General features: G+C 36.6%; 1 protein-coding gene across 4 annotated transcripts in view; it reads left to right on the forward strand.

Annotated features, from left to right (window-relative positions):
- Nucleotides 1-18,914, forward strand: part of LRR (capping protein regulator and myosin 1 linker 1 leucine rich repeat protein) — a 236,230-nt gene that overhangs the window by 65,546 nt on the left and 151,770 nt on the right. For all 4 annotated transcript variants that reach the window (XM_089096290.1, XM_089096291.1, XM_089096292.1 and 1 more), the window contains exon 13: nucleotides 14,601-14,752. In XM_089096290.1, coding sequence (XP_088952416.1) covers nucleotides 14,601-14,752 — 152 coding nt within the window. The remainder of the gene's footprint in view (nucleotides 1-14,600; nucleotides 14,753-18,914) is intronic.

The raw sequence follows: 18,914 nt of genomic DNA on the forward strand, positions 1-18,914 counted from the left end.
CTTCCACGCCCACCATTTCCCAAAACACATCCAATCAAAACTTTGAGATAGCCATTTTGTTCAGCGTAGTTGATTTCTGGATAAAAATTATGTTTTTGAGGAGAGACACACTCCCACAGCCCTCAGAGCAAGGGTTGTAAGTTATGCCCTGGGGGAATATAAGGTTTTATAGAAAGTGTTGTCGTAGAAACTTGAAAAAAGGCTCATTCGATTGGAAATTCAAAGGGCTATTGCCCTTTTTAATAGTCGAAAGTGATTGGAGGGCAACTAGCCCCCCCACGCCCATCATTCCCCCAAACACATCCAATCAAAATTTTGAGATAGCCATGTTGTTCCGCGTAGGTGATTTCCAGATAGAATTTGTTTTTTTGAGCAGGAGACTCCCCCATAGCCTTCAGGGCAAGGGTAGTAAGTTATGCCCTGGGGACATGTAAGGTTTTTTATAGAAGGCGTTGTCGTAGAAACTTCAAAAAAGGCTCATTTGACAGGGAATTCAAAGGGCTAGTGCCCTATTTAATAGTCGAAATTGATTTGAGGGCAAATAACCCCTCTCTTACGCCCACCTTTTCCCGAAACACATCCAATCAAAATTTTGAGATTGCCATTTTACTCGACGTAGTTTTAAGTTCTGTAAATTAGGTCTTTGAGGATTACAACCCCCTCAGAGTCTTAAGGACAAGGGTTGTAAGTTTTGCCCTGGGGCATGTAAAGTTTTTATAGAACGCGTTGTCGTAGAAACTTCAAAAAGGGCTCATTCGATTAGAAATTGAAATGGCTAAAGCCCTTTTTAATAGTCAAAAGTAATTGGAAGGCACCTAACACCCCTTCCACGCCCGTTATTTCCCTAAACACGTCCAATCAAAATTCTGAGATAGCCATTCTGTTCCACGCATTTAAAGTTCAGGAAATTATACCTTTGAGCAGGACCCCCCCCCCCCCCACAGTCTTCAGGGCAAGGGTTATAAGTTATGCCCTGGGGGCATATAAGTTTTTATTGAAATCTTTGTCGTGGAAACTTGAAAAAGGGCTCATTCTATTGGAAATTCAAAGGTCTACTGCCCTTTTTAATAGTCGAAAGTGATTTGAGAGCAACTAGCCTCCCTCTCTCGCCCACCTTTTCCTCAAACACATTCAATCAAAATTTTTAGATAGCCATTTTGTTCAGTGTTGTGGATTTCCAGATAGAAATTATTTTTCTGAGGAGGACACTCCCCACCAGCCCTCAGGGCAAGGGTTGTAAGTTATGCCCTGGGGTCATATAAGGTTTTTATAGAAGGTGTCGTCTTAGAAACTTCAAAAAGGGCTCATTCAATTGGAAATTGAAATGGCTAGTGCCCTTTTTAATAGTCGAAAGTGATTGGAAGGCAACCAATACCCCTTCAACGCCCATCATTTCTCCAAACACATCCAATCAAAATTTTTAGGTAGCCATTTTGTTCCACGCAGTTTAAAGTTCAGGAAATTATACCTTTGAGCAGGATACTCCCCCAATAGTCTTCAGGGCAAGGGTTGTAAGTGATGCCCTAGGAGAATACAAGATTTTTATTCAAAGCTTTGTCGTAGAAATTTCAAAAAGGGCTAATTCGATTTGAAATTCAAAGGTCTAGTTCTCTTTGAAATAGTCGAAATTGATTGGAGGGCAACTAACACCCCTCTCAAGCCCACCTTTTCCCCAAACACATCCAATCAAAATTTTTAGATAGCCATTTTATTCAACGTAGTTGAAAGTTTTCGAAATTATGGCTTTAAGGATGACAACCCCCCCCTCCCACAACCCTCATGGCAAGGGTTGTAATTTATGCCATGGGAGCATGTAAAGTTTTTATAGAAAGCGATGTTGTAAAAACATCAAAAAGGGTTCATTCAATTGAAAATTGAAAGAGCTAGTGCCCTTTTAATAGTCGAAAGTGTTTGAAGGGCAACTAAACCCCCTCTCACGCCCACCATTCTCAAACACATCCAATCAAAATTTTTTAGATATCCATTTTGTTCAACTTAGTCGAAAGTTATGGAAATTAGGTCTTTTAGGATGATAACCCCATCAGAGCCCTCAGTGCAAGGGTTGTAAGTTATGCCATGGGGGCATTTAAGATTTATATAGAAAAGATAGCCTGTTTGTAGAAATTTAAAGAAGGGCTAAATTTTTTGAAAATTGAAATTGCCCTTTCTAGTAGGCAGAACTAACCGGAGGGGGACCGACCCCCTTCTCATGATCATCGTTTCCCCAAACACATACAATCACCGTATTGTAATAGCTATTTTGTTCCAAGTCGTTGAAAGTCCGGGCACCTATGTATTTAAGAATCAAATAACCTCTAGAGCCCCCAGGGCAGTGGTTGTAAGTTTTTATCTGGGGGACGATAAGGTTTTTAATCATAGAGTTGTCGTAGAAACTTCAAAAGGGAATCATTCAATCGGAAATTGAGAGGTCTAGTAACCTTTTTAATAGTCGAAAGGGATTGAAGGGTAACTAACCCCCTCTCACGCCCACAATTTCCCCAAACACACCCAATCAGGATTTTCAGATAGTCATTTTCTTCAACGTAGTAGAAAGTTCTGAAAATTAGGTCTTTGAGGATGTCAACCCCTCCCCCAGCCCTCAGGGCGAGGGTTGTAATTTATACCCTGGGGGCATATAAGGTTTTTATTGAAAGTGTTGTCGTAGAAACTTCAAAAGTGCTCATTTGATTGGAAATTGAAAGGGCTAGTGCCTTTTTTAATAGTCGAAAGTGATTGGAAAAAGACTACGCCCCTCTCACGCCCACCAATTTCCCAGACAAATCCAATCGAAATTTTGAGATAGGCATTTTGTTTAACGTAGTAGAAAGGTCTTGTTAGGTCTTAGATAATCACAAACAGCCTCACAGCCCTTACGGTAAGAGTTGTAATTTATGCCCTGGGGGCTTATTAGGTGTTTATATGAAGCGTTTTTGTATAAACTCAAAAAGGACACATTCGACTGGAAATCGAAAGACCTAGTCCCCTTTTAATAGTCGGAAGTGATTGGAAGGCTTGACATTTTATAGTAAAGATCGGTGTTGGTATAATGTATTATTTTGTTGTTGTTGTTGTTTAGACCAGGGTACTTTGTATCGAAGGAGTTGTCGTAGGAACTTCGAAAAGGGTTCATTCGATTGAAAGTAGAAAGGGCTTATGCCCTTTTTAATAGTCGAAAGTGATTTGAGGGAAACTAACCCCCCTCTCACGTCCACCCTTCCATTTTACTTTATGTTTAAAAACTAAATGTTACGATAAGATTAAATCAAAATGCACTGTGTTAATGCTAATTCCCAATAAGGCATCTCAGCAGTATCCCAAGAACGACTGAGGTATTATGTTCAAACTTTCGGGGCTGCTTCTGCTCTTAAAATTTAACCAAATCAAAATAGCGTGAGTGTATCCAAGCTATCAAAGAAAGTAAGCAGATTTTGTTGCAAATGGTATCAAGTTTTCCATTTCAGGTCAAATAGAGGAGGTATGAAACTAAATTAAACACTACTATTGTGTCCAGATTTTTAAGAGGCTGTATCTTGTTAAAAATTGCTGAAAATTTTTCTCCAGCATACAAATAGCAGGCCAAACTATAAATTCTTAAAATAACGATTTAAAGATTTAAAGTATGATTTTCTTTTTCTCTGAAAAGATTATGTCAATATAAAAGGAACAGAAATTAATTAAAAAACTTTTTCCACAAAATAATTTTTTCAAAGAAAAATAAAGAACTCCATCAAACCAAAAATGAGCAAAAATAAAATCAAATAATCTACCAAGCGTGATACTACTACAAATCAGCATCGATAATAACCGAGTCAAACTCAAAACGAGCAGAAATTAACATAAGTTGGGTGCAAAACCCATATGCCTTCCCAATGCCAGAACATAATTTGTACTTTACTGAAAAATTATAAATGTTTTTACTTTTATAACTTTAACAAATCAAATAATATTAACATTCTGATTACTAAATATCAGCATATGCATATTAAACTGACAATGCACATTCATTAGTATTTTTTTCAGTAAAGGGCAAATTATGTAAAGTGCAAAAACATATTTTCTATCTTGAAATCAGGGGCGTGTGTAGAAATTTTACCGGTTTTGAGTTCCGTTCATGAGGATATATCCACTGTTAATTTAGAAGATATTGTTACAACTCTCCCACAGAGGACCACACAAGAGGACAACAGAGGACAAGTTGGGACCACACCGATCGTAGAAATAACTGGGGTAAAAATTTGTTTAAAATTTTGCGGATATGAAAATTTAATGATATTAAATGGTAGATTTGGAAATGATAGGAATCTGTAGGAGTTTGCTTGTTTGTCGGGGCATTCTCCAAGCATAATTGATTACATTTTAACTAGTCTGTTTTTGAGGGAAAGGGTGATAGATTTTGGTGTATTAATGGTCATAGGGTCCGATCACTTTCCTATCAGTGCAACTTTAGAGGTCGTGGAAGCAGCCTCAACAATTAAGGAGCATATCAGTAAAAGTAGATCTTATCCAGGGGGTGGGGGTGACTAAGAGTGGAGGAAGATGATAAGAATAATTTTGAAGAATTAATGACGGAATTAAGTAATCAAGATTTACTGGATAGAAGTCTATAATTAGGTCAAGAAGGGAATGTTGATTCATTGCTAGAGATTTTGGGTAGGGTAGTTTACGGCGCAGGAGAAAAAATATGCAAAAATAGAGGGAACCAGGCTGTTAGGACAGTCTATGATAAGGAGTGTAGGAATAAAAGGGAGGAACTTTGGGAGGCACGGAAGATATTGAAAACAAATAAAGAAGGAGATGATTTTCAACAACTATATCAGAATTACAAGAGGGAGAGAAAGGAATACAAGAATCTTATCATAGGCAGCTCAATAGCGCTGCCTAAGTAAAGAACGACATGGGCACAATGTATTATTTATTTTTTTTTATTATTATTTTTCGTGTTCTTAGACCAGGGCACTTCGTATCGAAGGAGTTGTCGTAGAAACTTCGAAAAGGGCTTATTCAATTGGAAATTGGAGTGGCTAGTGCCCTTTTCAGTAGTCGAAAGTGATTGGAGGGCAACTAGCCCCCCGCAGGCCCATCATACCCCCAAACACATCGAATCAGAATTTTAAGATAGCCATTTTGTGCAGCGTAGTTGATTCCCAGATAGAAAATATGTTTTCAAGAAAGACATTCCTCGAAAACCCTCAGGGCAAGGGTTTTAAGTTATGCCCTGGGGGCATATAAGAACGATGCTGGCACAGTGTATTATTTATTATTTTTCCTATTGAGAGCGAAGAAGTTGTCGTAGAAACTTCGAAAGGGGTTCATTCAATCGAAAATTTGGGTGGCTTGTACCCTTTTTAATAGTCGAAAGTGATTGGAAGGCAAATAACACCCCTTCCACGCCCACCATTTCCCGAAACACATCCAATAAAAATTTTGAGATAGCCATTTAGTTCAGCGTAGTTGATTTCCAGATAGAAATTATGTTTTTGTGGAGGACACTCCCCTACAGACCTCAGGGCAAGGGTTTTAATATTATTCCCTGGGGGCATATAAGGTTTTTATAGAAGGCGTTGTCGTAGAAACTTCAAAAAAGGCTCATTCGATTGGAAATTCAAACTGCTAGTGTCCTTTTTGATAGTCGAAATTGATTGGAGGGCAACTAACCCCCCTCTCACGCCCACATTTCCCCCAAATATATCCAATCAAAATTTTGAGATAGCAAATTTTATTCAACGTAGTTTTAAGCTCTGGAAATTAGGTCTTTGAGGATGACACCCCCCCCCCCCCACAGCCCTCAGGGCAAGGGTTGTAAGTTATTCCCTGGGGGCATATAAGGTTTTTACTGTAATCTTTTGCGTAGAAACTTGAAAAAGGGCTTATTCGATTGGAAATTCAAAGGGCTAGTGCCCTTTTTAATATTCGAAAGTGATTTGAGGCCAACTAACCCCCTCTCACCACATTTTCCCCTAACACATCCAATCAAAATTTTGAGATAGCCATTTTATTCAACGTAGTTGAAAGTTCTGGAAATTAGGTCTTTAAGGATGACAACCCTTCCCCCCCACATCCCTCAGGGCAACGGTTTTAAGTTATGCCCTGGGGGTATATAAGGTTCTTATTGAAAGCGTTGTCGTAGAAACTTCAAAAGGGCTCATTCAATTGGAAACTGAAAGGACTAGTGCCTTTTTTAATAGTTGAAAGTGATTGGAGAGCGACTAACGCCCCACTCACGCCCACCATTTTCCATAACATATCCAATCAAAATTTTGAGATATCCATTTTATTCAACGTAGTTGAAAGTTCTGGAAATATAGGTCTGTTAGGATGATAACCCTCTCAGAGCCCTCAGTGCAAGGGTTATAAGTTATGCCCTGGGGGCATATAAGTTTTTATTGAAATCTTTGTGGAAACTTGAAAAAGGGCTCATTTGATTGGAAATTCAAAGGTCTACTGCCCTTTTTAATAGTCGAAAGTGATTTGAGGGCAACTAGCCCCCCTCTCTCGCCCACCTTTTCCCCAAACACATCCAATCAAAATTTTGAGATAGCCGTTTTGTTTAACGTAGTTGAAAATTCAGGAAATTATACCTTTGAGCAGGACACTCCCCCCCCCCCACAGTCTGCAGGGCAAGGGTTATAAGTTATGCCCTGGGGACACATAAGTTTTTATTGAAATCTTTGTAGAAACTTGAAAAAGGGCTCATTCGATTGGAAATTCAAATGTCTACTGGCCTTTTTAATAGTCGAAAGTGATTTGACGGCAACTAGCCCCCCTCTCACGCCCATCATTTCCTCAAACACATCCAATCAAAATTTTGAGATAGCCATTTTGTTTAACGTAGTTGAAAGTTCTGGAAATTAGGGTTTGGAGGATGACAACCACCCTAAGAGCCCTTAGGGTAAGGGTTTTAATTTCTGCCCTGGGGGCATATAAGAGGTTTTTAGAAAGCATTGTCGTAGAAACTCAAAAAGGGCTCATTCGTTTGGAAATTGAAAGGTCGAGTGTTCTTTTTGATAGTCAAAAGGGATTGGAAGGCTTGTCATTTTTATAGTATTAACTTAAGAACTTTTACCACAAAAAAAGTTTTTGAAAGAAAAGTAAAGAACTCTATTAAACCAAAAATGAGCAACAATTAAATCAAATAATCTACCAGGCGTGAAACCACCACAAATCAGCATCGATAAATGAAACCCAAAACGAACAGAAATTACAAAAAATAACCGTGTCAAACTCAAAACGAGCAGAAATTAACATAATTTTGGCGCAAAACCCCTGTGGCTTCCCAAGGCCAGAACAAAATTTGCACTTTACTGAAAAAAATATAAATGTTTTTACTTTTATAACTTTAATAAATCAAATAATTTTAACATATTGATTACTAAACATCAGTATATGTATATTAAACTGACAATGCTCATTCATTTGTATTTTTTTCAGTAAAGTGCAAATTTTGTTCTCGCCTTGGAAAGGCATAGGGGTTTTGCGCCCAACTTATGTTAATTTCTTCTCGTTTTGAGTTTGACTCGGTTATTTTTTGTAATTTCTGTTTGTTTTGGTTTTCATTTATTTATCGATGCTGAGTTGTGGTAGTTTCATGCTTGGTAGATTATTTGATTTTATTTTTGCTCAATTTTTGTTTAATAGAGTTCTTAACTTTTATTTTAAGAAAATATTTTGTGGAAAAAGTTTTTAAATTAATTTCGGTTCCTTTTATATTGACATTGTATATTCAGGAGAAAAGAAAATAACACTTTAAATCTTTTCGTTTTTTAAGACTTTATAGTTTGGCCTGCTATTTATATGCTGGAGAAAAATTTTCAGCACTTTTTAACAACATACACCATTTTGAAAATCCTGAGACAAATAGCACTGTTTAACTTAGTTTCATACCTCCTCTAGTTGACCTGAAATGGAAAACTTGATACCATTGGCAAAAAAAATTTTGTTTACTCTCTTTGATAGCTTGGATACACTTACACTATTTTGATTTGGTTAAATTTTAAGAGCAGAAGTAGCCTCGAAAGTTTGAACATAATACCCTCAGTCGTTCTTGGGATACTGCTGAGATGCATTATTGGGAATTAGCATTATCACAGTGCATTTTGATTCAATCTTAAGGCAAAATTTAGTTTTGAAACATAATGGGCAAATGGGAGGGAGGAGGTTTGTGTAAAAACCTCCTCAAAAACATATTTTCTACCGGGAAATCAACAACGCTGAACAAAATGGCTACCTCAAAATTTTGATTGGATGTGTTTGGGGGAGTGAAGGGTGTGGGGGGGGGGGCTAGTTGCCCTCCAATCACTTTCGACTGTTAAAAAGGGTACTAGCCCTTTGAATTTCCAATCGAATGAGCCTGTTTTGAAGTTTCTACGACAACGCCTTCTATAAAAACCTTATATGCCCCCAGGGCATAACTTAAAACCCTTGCCCTGAGGGTTGTGAGGGAGTTTCCTCCTCAAAAACATATTTTCTATCTGGAAAACAACTACGCTGAACAAAATGGCTATCTCAAACTTTTGATTGGATGTGTTTGGGGGAGTGATGGGTGGGGGGGGGGACTAGATTCCCCCCAATTACTTTCGACTATTAAAAAGGGCACTAGCCACTCCAATTTCCAATCGAATGAGCCCTTTTCGAAGTTTCTACGACAAAGTTTTCTATAAAAGCCATATATGCCCCCAGGGCATAATTTACAACCCTTACCCTAAGGGTGGTGGGGGAGTTTCCTCCCCATAAACATATTTTCTGTCTTGATATCAACTACGCTGAACAAAAGGGCTATCTCAAAATTTTTATTGGATGTATTTGGAGGAAAGATGGGCGTGGGGGGGGGGGCTAGTTGCCCTTCAATAACATTGGAATATTAAAAAGGGTACTAGCCCTTTGAATTTCCAATCGAATGAGCCCTTTTGAAGTTCCTACGACAACGCTTTCAATAAAAACTTTATATAACCCAAGGGCATAACTTACAACCCTTGCACTGAGGGCTCTGAGGGGGTTAACATCCTAAAATACAAAATTTCCAGAACTTTGAACTACGTTGAACAAAATTGATATCTCAAAATTTTAATTCGATGTATTTGGGAAAATGGTGAACGTGAGAGTTAGTTGCTATTCAATCACTTTCAACTATTAAAAAAGGCACTATCCTTTTCAATTTCCAATTGAATGAGCCAGTTTGAAGTTTCTATGAAAACACTTTATATAAAAATTTTATATGCCTCCAGGGCATAACTTACGACCCTTGCCCTGAGGCCTGTGGGGGTGTCATCCTTAAAGACCTAATTTCCCAAACTTTCAACTACGTTGAATAAAATGGCTATCTAAAAATTTTAATTGGATGTGTTTGGGGAAAAGGTGGGCGTGATAGGGGGGTTAGTTGCCCTCAAATCCCTTTCGACTATTAAAAAGGGTACTAGTCCTTTGAATTTCAAATCGAATGAGTTCTTTTTCAAGTTTCTACGACTAAGATTTCAACAAAAACCTTATAGGCCCCCAGGGCATAACTTATAATCCTTGCCCTGGGGGTTGTGGGGGAGTGTCCTCCTCAAAAATATGTTTTCTATCTGGAAATCAACTACCTTGAACAAAATGGCCATCTCAAAATTTTTATTGGATGGGTTTGGGGGAATTATGGGTGTGTGGGGGGGGGGGGGCTAGTTACTCTCCAATCACTTTGGACTATTAAAAAGGGTACTAGCCCTTTGAATTTCCAGTCGAATGAGCTTCTATTGAAGTTTCTACGACAACGCCTTCTTTAAAAACCTTATATACCCCCAGGGCATAACTTAAAACCCTTGCCCTGAGAGATGTTGGGGAGTGTCCTCCTAGAAAGCAACTACGCTTAACAAAATGGCTATCTAAAAATTTTGATTGGATGTGTTTGGGGGAATGATGGGCATGGGGGGGGGCTAGTTGCCCTCCAATCACTTTCGAATATTAAAAACTGAACTAGCCCTTTGAATTTCCAATCGAATGAGCCTGTTTTGAAGTTTCTACGGCAACGCCTTCTATAAAAACCTTATATGCCCCCAGACCATAACTTAAAACCCTTGCCCTGAGGGTTGTGAGGGAGTGTCCTCCTCAAAAACGTATTTTCTATCTGGAAATCAACTACGCTGAACAAAATGGCTATCTCAAAATTTTGATTGGTTGTGTTTGGCGGAATGTTGGGCGTAGGGGGGGGGGGCTAGTTGCCCTCTAATCACTTTCGAATATTAAAAATGGCACTAGCCCTTTGAATTTACAGTCGAATGAGCCTGTTTTGAAGTTTCTACGACAACGTCTTCTATAAAACCTTATATGCCCCCAGTGCATAACTTAAAACCCTTGCCCCGAGGGTTGTGGGGGAATGTCCTCCTCAAAAAGATATTTTCTTTCTGGAAATCAACTACGCTGAACAAAATGGCTATCTCAAAATTTTGATTGGATGTTTGGTTGTTTGGTTTTTTTTTTTGATTGTTTGGGGGAATGATGGGCGTGGGGGGGATAGTTGCCCTCCAATGACTTTCAAATATCAAAAAGGGTACTAGCCCTTTGAATTTCGAATCGAATGAGCCCGTTTTGAAGTTTCTACGACAACGTCTTCTATAAAAACCTTATATGCCCCCAGGACATAATTTAAAACCCTTGCCCTAAGGGTTGTGGGGGAGTGTCCTCCTCAAATACATAATTTATATCTGGAAATCAAGTAAGCTGAACAAAATGGCTATCTCAAAATTTTAAGTGGATATATTTGGGAGAATGAAGGGCGCGTGGGGGGGGGGTAGTTGCCCTCCAATCACTTTCGACTATTAAAAAGGGTACTAGCACTTTGAATTTCCAATCGAATGAGCCTGTTTTGAAGTATCTACGACAACTCCTTCTATAAAAACCTTATATGCCCCCAGTGCATAACTTAAAAACCTTGCCCTGAGGGTTGTGGGGGAGTGTCTTTCTCAAAAAAATATTTTCTGTCTGGAAATCAACTACGCTGAACAAAATTTGCTATCTCAAAATTTTGATTGGATTTTTTTGGGGGAATGATGGGCCTGGGGGGGCTAGTTGCCCTTCAATCACTTTTGACTATTAAAGAGGGCACTAGCCACTCCAATGTTCAATCGAATGAGGCCTTTTCGAAGTTTCTGCGACGACTCCCTCTATACGAAGTGCCTGGGCATGGAGAAAAAACAAAAAAACTAAAAACAACACATTGTGCCCACACCGTTCTTTACTTAGGCAGCGCTAGCGTGCTGCCTATGAAAGATCGATGTGGGTATAATATATTATTTTTTGTTGTTGTTGTTGTTGTTTAGACCAGGGCACTTCGTATCGAAGGAGTTGTCGTAGAGACTTCGAAAAGGGCTCATTTGATTGAAAATAGAAAGGGCTGATGCCCTTTTTAATAGTCGAAAGTGATTGGAGGGCAAGTAATCCCCCTCCCACGCCCACTCTCCCATTTTCTCATTATGTTTAAAAACTAAATGTTGCCTTAAGATTAAGTCAAAATGCACTATTTTAATGCTAATTCCCGATGAGGCACCTAAGCTGTATCCCAAGACCGACGGAGAATATTATGTTGAAAATTTGGGGGCTACTTCTGCTCTTAAAATTTATCTAAATCAAAATAGTATAAGTGTATCCAAGCTATCAAAGAAAGTAAACAGTTTTCTTTGTAAATTGTATCAAGTTTTCATTTCAGGTCATTTAGAGGAGGTATGAAACTAAATTAAACACTACTATTTGGGTCCAGATTTTTAAAAGGGTGTATGCTGTTAAAAATTGCTGAAAAATTTTCTCCAGCATACAAATAGCAGACCAAACTATAAAGTCTTAAAAAACGAAAAGATTTAAAGTATTATTTTCTTTTTCCCTGAAAAGGCTATGTCAATATAAAACGAACAGAAATTAATTAAAAAAACTTTTTCCACAAAATAAGTTTTTCAAAGAAAAGTAAAGAACTCCATGGGGGAGGGGGGTAATTTCTGCGTGGGGGGGGGTATTTTACACGGGGAAATTTTTTTTCTAGGTGTGAACTTTTCAGGAAAATTTTACACTAGGGAATTTGCCAGAATTCCTATACGAAATTCTTTTATTTTTCTTACTTTTTCTTTGCTGAATCAATTTTACGTGTGGAGATGTCAAAGGTAATTGTCAGGGTTAAATTTTTCAACAGGGTTGAGTTTTTTAGTTTTCAAGGTTGAGGTAGATCTTTCCTTAGGGGGTGGGGGGGATTTTTTCGTGGAGGTGGAGCCAGATCTCCCGTTATTATTTAAAAAAACGATCAGAAATTAAGTATAAAAAACAAGTTGTTTCAACTGAAAGTACGGAGCAAGAATAAAAATTGAAATGAAACAGGAATCATTAGGTATATGATGGGGTCTCCTCTTCAATACCCTGCTCTTTCCGCTAAAGTTTGGCTTTTTGTCCCAATTATCCAAGAATTACTCCTGAAACACAAGGAGGCGTTTAATCAGAACAATAAGAAGCTTTTTTAAGAGTACTAAAAAAAAAACTTTAGTGTAAAGCGCGAGGTATTGAGGAGGGGGAAACCCCCCTCATATAGGCTACGTAATAACTTCCGTTCGTTTTAAGTTTTAATGTTGCTCCTTACTTTCAGTTGAAAAAACTAGTTTTTTTATTTAATGTATGTATAAGCCTACTTTTTTTTTATTTAGCGTATGTATAGGCCGACTTTTTTTATTTAATGTATGTATAGGCCTACAGACATACAGGGTCGTCGCTGTTTACGTAAAACACATATGCAACGTGGGTATTATGCAACGTATGAAATTCATTTTGCCGCTCGAAGCTATGCGTTCTATTTATTTCGCTCTTGTTCATTCTTATCTAAATTATCTAAATTATTGCCCACTTATTTACTTGAATACTTTCAGATCCCATTTAATTCCGCTTCAGAGGCAACAAAATAAGGCGCTTCGTATTTTAAAAAGTTATCTTCCTTCCCCAGCATCTTTCCCCAGTAAGTCTTCTACAAAGAGTTTATATTGTTTATTGAATATTCTTCCTGTTGAACTTTCAGTTACTTTTAACTCGATATTATTCAAGGTTAATCATAATCTCCTGTCACTGCCCAGTTATTTCTTTTCTTTTGATTTGTTCCCAGTTGCTCCGCCATCTTCTCATTTAGCTCGCAGCATACGCAAACTACGCCAGCCGTTGATAATTTCAGAAAGGTCCCGGTTTTCTCTACGAAATAGTGTGGTCGCCGCGTGGAACCAATATGAATCTATTTTTGATTTTGATGTGTCGATCGGAATTTTAAAAAATAAAATAAAATCATTCCTTTTGGACATTTATTAGTCAAATAATATTTTCATTATTTTATTTTATTTTATTTTATTTTTCTTATTTTTTGATCTCTCTCGGATCTTGATATCCTTCTTCTTGTCCCATTGCTGGTTGAGAGTTGTTTATGTATCGTCGGGTGGGTGTCTGCCGTGATGTGGTGAGTAATTAACCTTACATTTATTGATTTATTTATATTTGTTTGTGAAGTATACCATTTTGAATGAAAATACGTATATTTCTTTATTGTTTTTCTTTTTTTATCTGTGCAAAACGAGCTTGTCTCACAGCCAGATATCTGTATATATTTAGTGTCATTATGTAAGATTGAATAATAAATGAACCTGAACCTGAACAAACAAATGTATTTAGATCAACTGGTACAAAAGATAATAAACATAACCTCAGAAAAATGAAAAATACCTAAAAATTGGTTATACATATTTCATCCGTTTCTCACTGGCTTAAAATTAAATTTTTATTTTAGTTGTTTTTCTTCTTTTCTTTCCTGAATTTTGACGTTATTAAATGTAACGGCTCGATTTTTATTTACAAACAATATATATTCTGAAAGTGTAAAATACAGTAAATTTCAAGTTATTTTCTCTTTTTTCACTTTGACCGTTAGAAAACACCAGAAGCTTTATTTTACAAAATGAAATGAACAACCTCCCAAGCTTCTACGTTCATTCGTTTTGTACCAAGTGGCAAAACATAGTGTAGGCTACACAAAATACATATTGCTCATTACTAAGTCAATGCTGCGTATAGACAATTTTCATACGGAAATAATGTATGTAGTGATAAATAAATTATGTTCTTGTAGGTGATAAGCCAGCTCTATCTTTTGATTTAGAAAAAAAATTTTTCTGGAATAAAAGCAGAGTCACGATAAAACTTGTCTCGATTTTTATTTACAAATAATATACATTTTGAATATGTAAAATACAGTAAGTATCGAGTTAACCATCTAAATGTATTTGTTTTTCTTTATTATTTGACTAAAATTTGTATAATTTACGGGTAGAGTAGAAATCCCTCCAGAAAATGGTGTAATCTTGATAAAAATTACACCATCAAATTTAATCGTTCGATGTCTCTACACTAGAGTTTTCAAGCCCCTACATCTAAAAACACCAAATTAGACCCTGACATATATACAATGAAACTATCGAGAAAATTACTGTTTTATAGTATATTAAACAGCTTCTGTTGTGTAGTGTCTCAACCAATATTATATCGGTTGGGCCAAACATTTCAAGTTACACACCCTTTTTTGTAATGTAAGTGGGAGACTTTTTAGTTTGTATGTATTTCAGAGGTCTTCTTCTTGGATTGGCGTGTAATGACGGAATATCCTGTGTTGAATTGGAGCTGAGCGGAAGTGCTCTTTCTGCCATAGGTGCACACGTCCTGGACTCCTGCATCCATGGTGTCAGGTGCCTTTCATCTCTCAACATATCTGATAATGGTGAGTCTTTAAACATTTTTTTTTGAAGTTTAGTTGTCAAGAAAAATGGACTTGGCGCTAGACCTGATAAAGCTGTAGACAGGCCAGGATACCATTAGACCCACTAGGCCCGGGCCTAGGGGAGTACAATGCCAAGGGGCGCAATAAATTATCACTGAGTGATTTTTTTCTTAACTAAACTGGACTGACGTGATTTATCGTCAAAGTCCCATGTTTAATCTGCCGCCGCGCTGCCTATTCACAGAAAAGTAATTTTAAAACAACACAGGGATTCGGTGTTCACTTATAACCTGTCAGTTGTCTCCCGGGAATGGCAGCTGAGAGTTCAGTATCACCTCTCCCTTTCATTACTTTTGGCTCATCCGTTGCATTTTGTTCAGTGCTTCTACTATCCTTGAGTTTTCGGGGATTTCCCTGAAAGTCTCGCAACACCGGGGTGGCAAAATGCTTGGGCCTAGAAGCGTCAAAGCTTTAAATCAGGTCCAGGCTGTAGAGCTATAAAACTACATAACTTGGTAATTGCCGAAATCTACAAATTTATTTGATTAATATGTTTGCCAATAAGAGTTAACATACCACCAAAGCTAGACTTAAGGCTAGGTCTGTCATAACTGTAGGCTTATAAAACTTGTACTAGGCAAGATTATACTCTTTTACGTGATTACGCAACTGGCTAATAAATGTCGAGCTGACTACAATACTAAACTTGTCATAACCTGTTAGAAAGTGAGAAAGATTTCTGAGGTGAGTCTTCATGTCTGCTGGATGGATCTGCAGAGGCTTATTTATCTCGTAAGAGGTATTTAGTGAGAAAAGGCTCGTGGTTTTATTTACCTATTTGTTATTAGTATTATTATTATTATTATTATTATTATCATTTCACAATGGTTGATGACAAATTGGTAAAAGTTTGTAATTTGGTTGTCCTTATTTCAGCTAGTGCAGGTGGTGTTGTTATGACGTATTTGCGTCAACTATGACTGATCAGTAATAATTTATCAGCTTATGTTTATAGGCTTAACTGTCAGTATGATTGAATTAGGTTCTTTCAAGACAAGATCTTTTATTGACAAAAACACAAGACAAATAAATTTCTAAACTGGTCGACGGAGAGCAGGGCATGATGTGTCGGCCATAAACAAATATAAGAAAATGCCGAAATAACAAATACAGTATAAACAAAAACAACAAAAAACATATAAGGTAGGAGATAACAGAGGAGGCCAACCCAGCGCGAGAACACCACAACACAATTCAATTATATTAATTATTCATCAATCCCAACATCCAGACAAAGAACTAATTTTGAAATATGTTTTTTTAAAGAAGATCTGCTCTTGAAACTTGGGAACATTTCTACTAAATTAAATTTATTTACAATATGAGGAATCTGGTATCTGATTGAGGATCCTAGCTCTTTCTGATTTAATTGGAGGAAGGCGATACTTCTTGGTGCGGACGGGGTGGGCAGGAGAAATGAGAGTCTCAATTAACCCAAATCATGGAAATAATTCTTGTTTGACCTGTTTGCTTTAACTGCTACTGACATAGTAAATAAAGTATTGGCTTGCGTTTAGAGGCGTAACTGTGTGGGCGTTATTGAATTAGGTTCTGTAAAAGACCAGATGTGTATATTGCTGAATTTATTTTATAGATAATCCTCTTAATCCTGATAATCCTAGACAATCCTGTTTTAATCGTAAGGTATTGAATTATATTCACTTAAGAATAAGAAAAGATCAATCAGACAGAGCCGAGAAAAAACATTCCAATCACGCGGACTTTGTAAACTCAGAATATTTGGTAAAAACATAATTGTCTGTTAGGATTTTGATTATTACTACTCTCAAATTTGGGATTGATAATTTAAAATGGGGGGCTACCATTTCGAATAACCGTCACAAGCACTAAACGTAATTTCGTTGACAAGGAAAATCCGTCAGAACCACTAACCGTCAGTACGTCGACAGTCATAACATCGACACGTCAGTTACTTGACAGTCACAGTCGCTACCCGTCAGAACGTCGACAGTCATAACATCAACATGTCATAACATCTTAAAATTTTTTTTAGATGTTATGACGTGTCGATGCTATGACTGTCGATGTTCTGACGGTTAGTAGTTGTGACAGATTTTCGTTATGAAAAAAAATTTATAAGTTTATATAATAGTAATAAGTATATAATATTCAGAAATAAATTTCTGGTATATATTTGCACATCGGGGAGGGGGGGGGGTTAAAGCAGAGCAAAGATTAAATAGGTAACCTAACCTAACCTAGGTACCTCCCCCCCTAAACCCCAAAAAACTAAAGTTTAAAAATTTTAGATGTTATGACGTGTTGATGTTATGACTGTCGACGTTCTGACGGTTAGTGGTTCTGATGGATTTTCGTTATGAAAAAATTATTAGATGTTATGACGTGTCGATGTAATGACCGTCGACGTTCTGACGGGTAGCGATTGTGACTGTCGATAAACTGACGAATCGATGTTATGACTGTCGACGTTCTGTCGGGTAGGGGTTCTGCCGGACTTTTTGTCGATGTTATGACAGATTTTGTCGATGTCCTGACACTAGTGCTCCTGACGGTTAGATGTTATGACGCCTTCCCATTTAAAATGTAATCTTGTCCGAAACAAAAGGACTGGATCGCACTTTTTTTCATAAATGCCTTGTAAGTCTATGTGAGCTTTAACCATTGGTCTGTTTTGCTGAAGCTTTTTGGTACAAAGGTGGGCATATTGTACTTTTTCAAAAGCCAGAAATCATACATTATTATTATTTTCTTTTATATTTTATTTATGTATTATCATTTTTAATTCAGTTATTTATTTATTTTTCTATATATATATATATATATATATATATATATATATATATATATATATATATATATATATATATATATATATATATATATATATATATATATATATATATATATATATATATATATATATATATATATATATATATATATATATATATATATATATATATATATATATATATATATATATATATATATATATATATATATATATATATATATATATATATATACATATATATTATTTTTTTTTTACTATTATTATTATTTTATATATATATAGGATATAGTTTATCTATTTTTGGTTCATTTATAATAGTTTTAATCAAATAGTTGAGTTAATAGGTAAGTAGTTACGTGGAGTTTCGCGCGATCACAAACCTTCGTAGGTTTTCTCCAGCGTGAAAGTGTTGTTTAATTTATTTATTTGTTTATGAATGTGGATTAATAAACTTATATGAACTGATATAACTTATATACAAAGATTTTAATCTGGTATGACCGAAATAGGCTAATGTTTCTAGCTTAAACTTTTTAGTAGAAAAATAGGCATGATGCATCCTGTTTAAATCGAAAACTTGCAAAAATCATGCTAAATCTAAAACGCGTAATAATTGAAGGGCTTTTACTTTGTGGGGATAGCGGTGTCCAGTCATAATTAAGATAAAAATGTGTCGGCACCTTGTTCACCCAGGCTATCAAAATAGGGTATGTTTAGTATCTCGAGAACAACTTGGGGGGCTGAGTTAAAACTTTAAGGGAATATTTTGGGAGGGTAAGAAAACTCACAAACACTATTCCTGGAAAAAGGCATATCTGTTTCTCATCAGTTCGTCCAAGTTAAAGGTGATTATGCACAGAAAACACTCAAATAACTGTTTTGTCTGAGAATGGGCCCAATTTTTTCCTTTTTTTGATCACCTAAGTCTGTACTTTTGTTGTAAAATTATTGTTCAGCCCAGTTACTTAGCTTCTAGTATTTTCAACCATTCCAGACTGAAAGAATTGGGATGCACAATTGGTATTCACAAATTTTCTGGGCGGAGGCCTATGTAGAAAACAAACTTTAAAATACTTGGGCTGTATTGGTTTGTAATGCCCCAAAATGGGCCCAAATTGTTGTTTGTTACAAATAGGTTTGGAACTTGATTCTGTGGACTGGGCCTGGTAGACGTAAATAAAAGCAAAAATAATTTGAAGACTGTTTCTATCTGAATCTGGGCTAACAAAATCATTTTACTCAGATTGGCTTAGACTCGAAGGGCATTGATATAAAGATAAAGGAATATCAAAGATAGTAAAAACATTGCCTAAAGACAATGGAGAT

This window comes from Artemia sp. Qi Xiang Cuo, chromosome 11, assembly GCF_049724085.1.
Source record: "Artemia sp. Qi Xiang Cuo chromosome 11, ASM4972408v1, whole genome shotgun sequence".
NCBI classification, from domain to species: Eukaryota; Metazoa; Arthropoda; class Branchiopoda; order Anostraca; family Artemiidae; genus Artemia; species Artemia sp. Qi Xiang Cuo.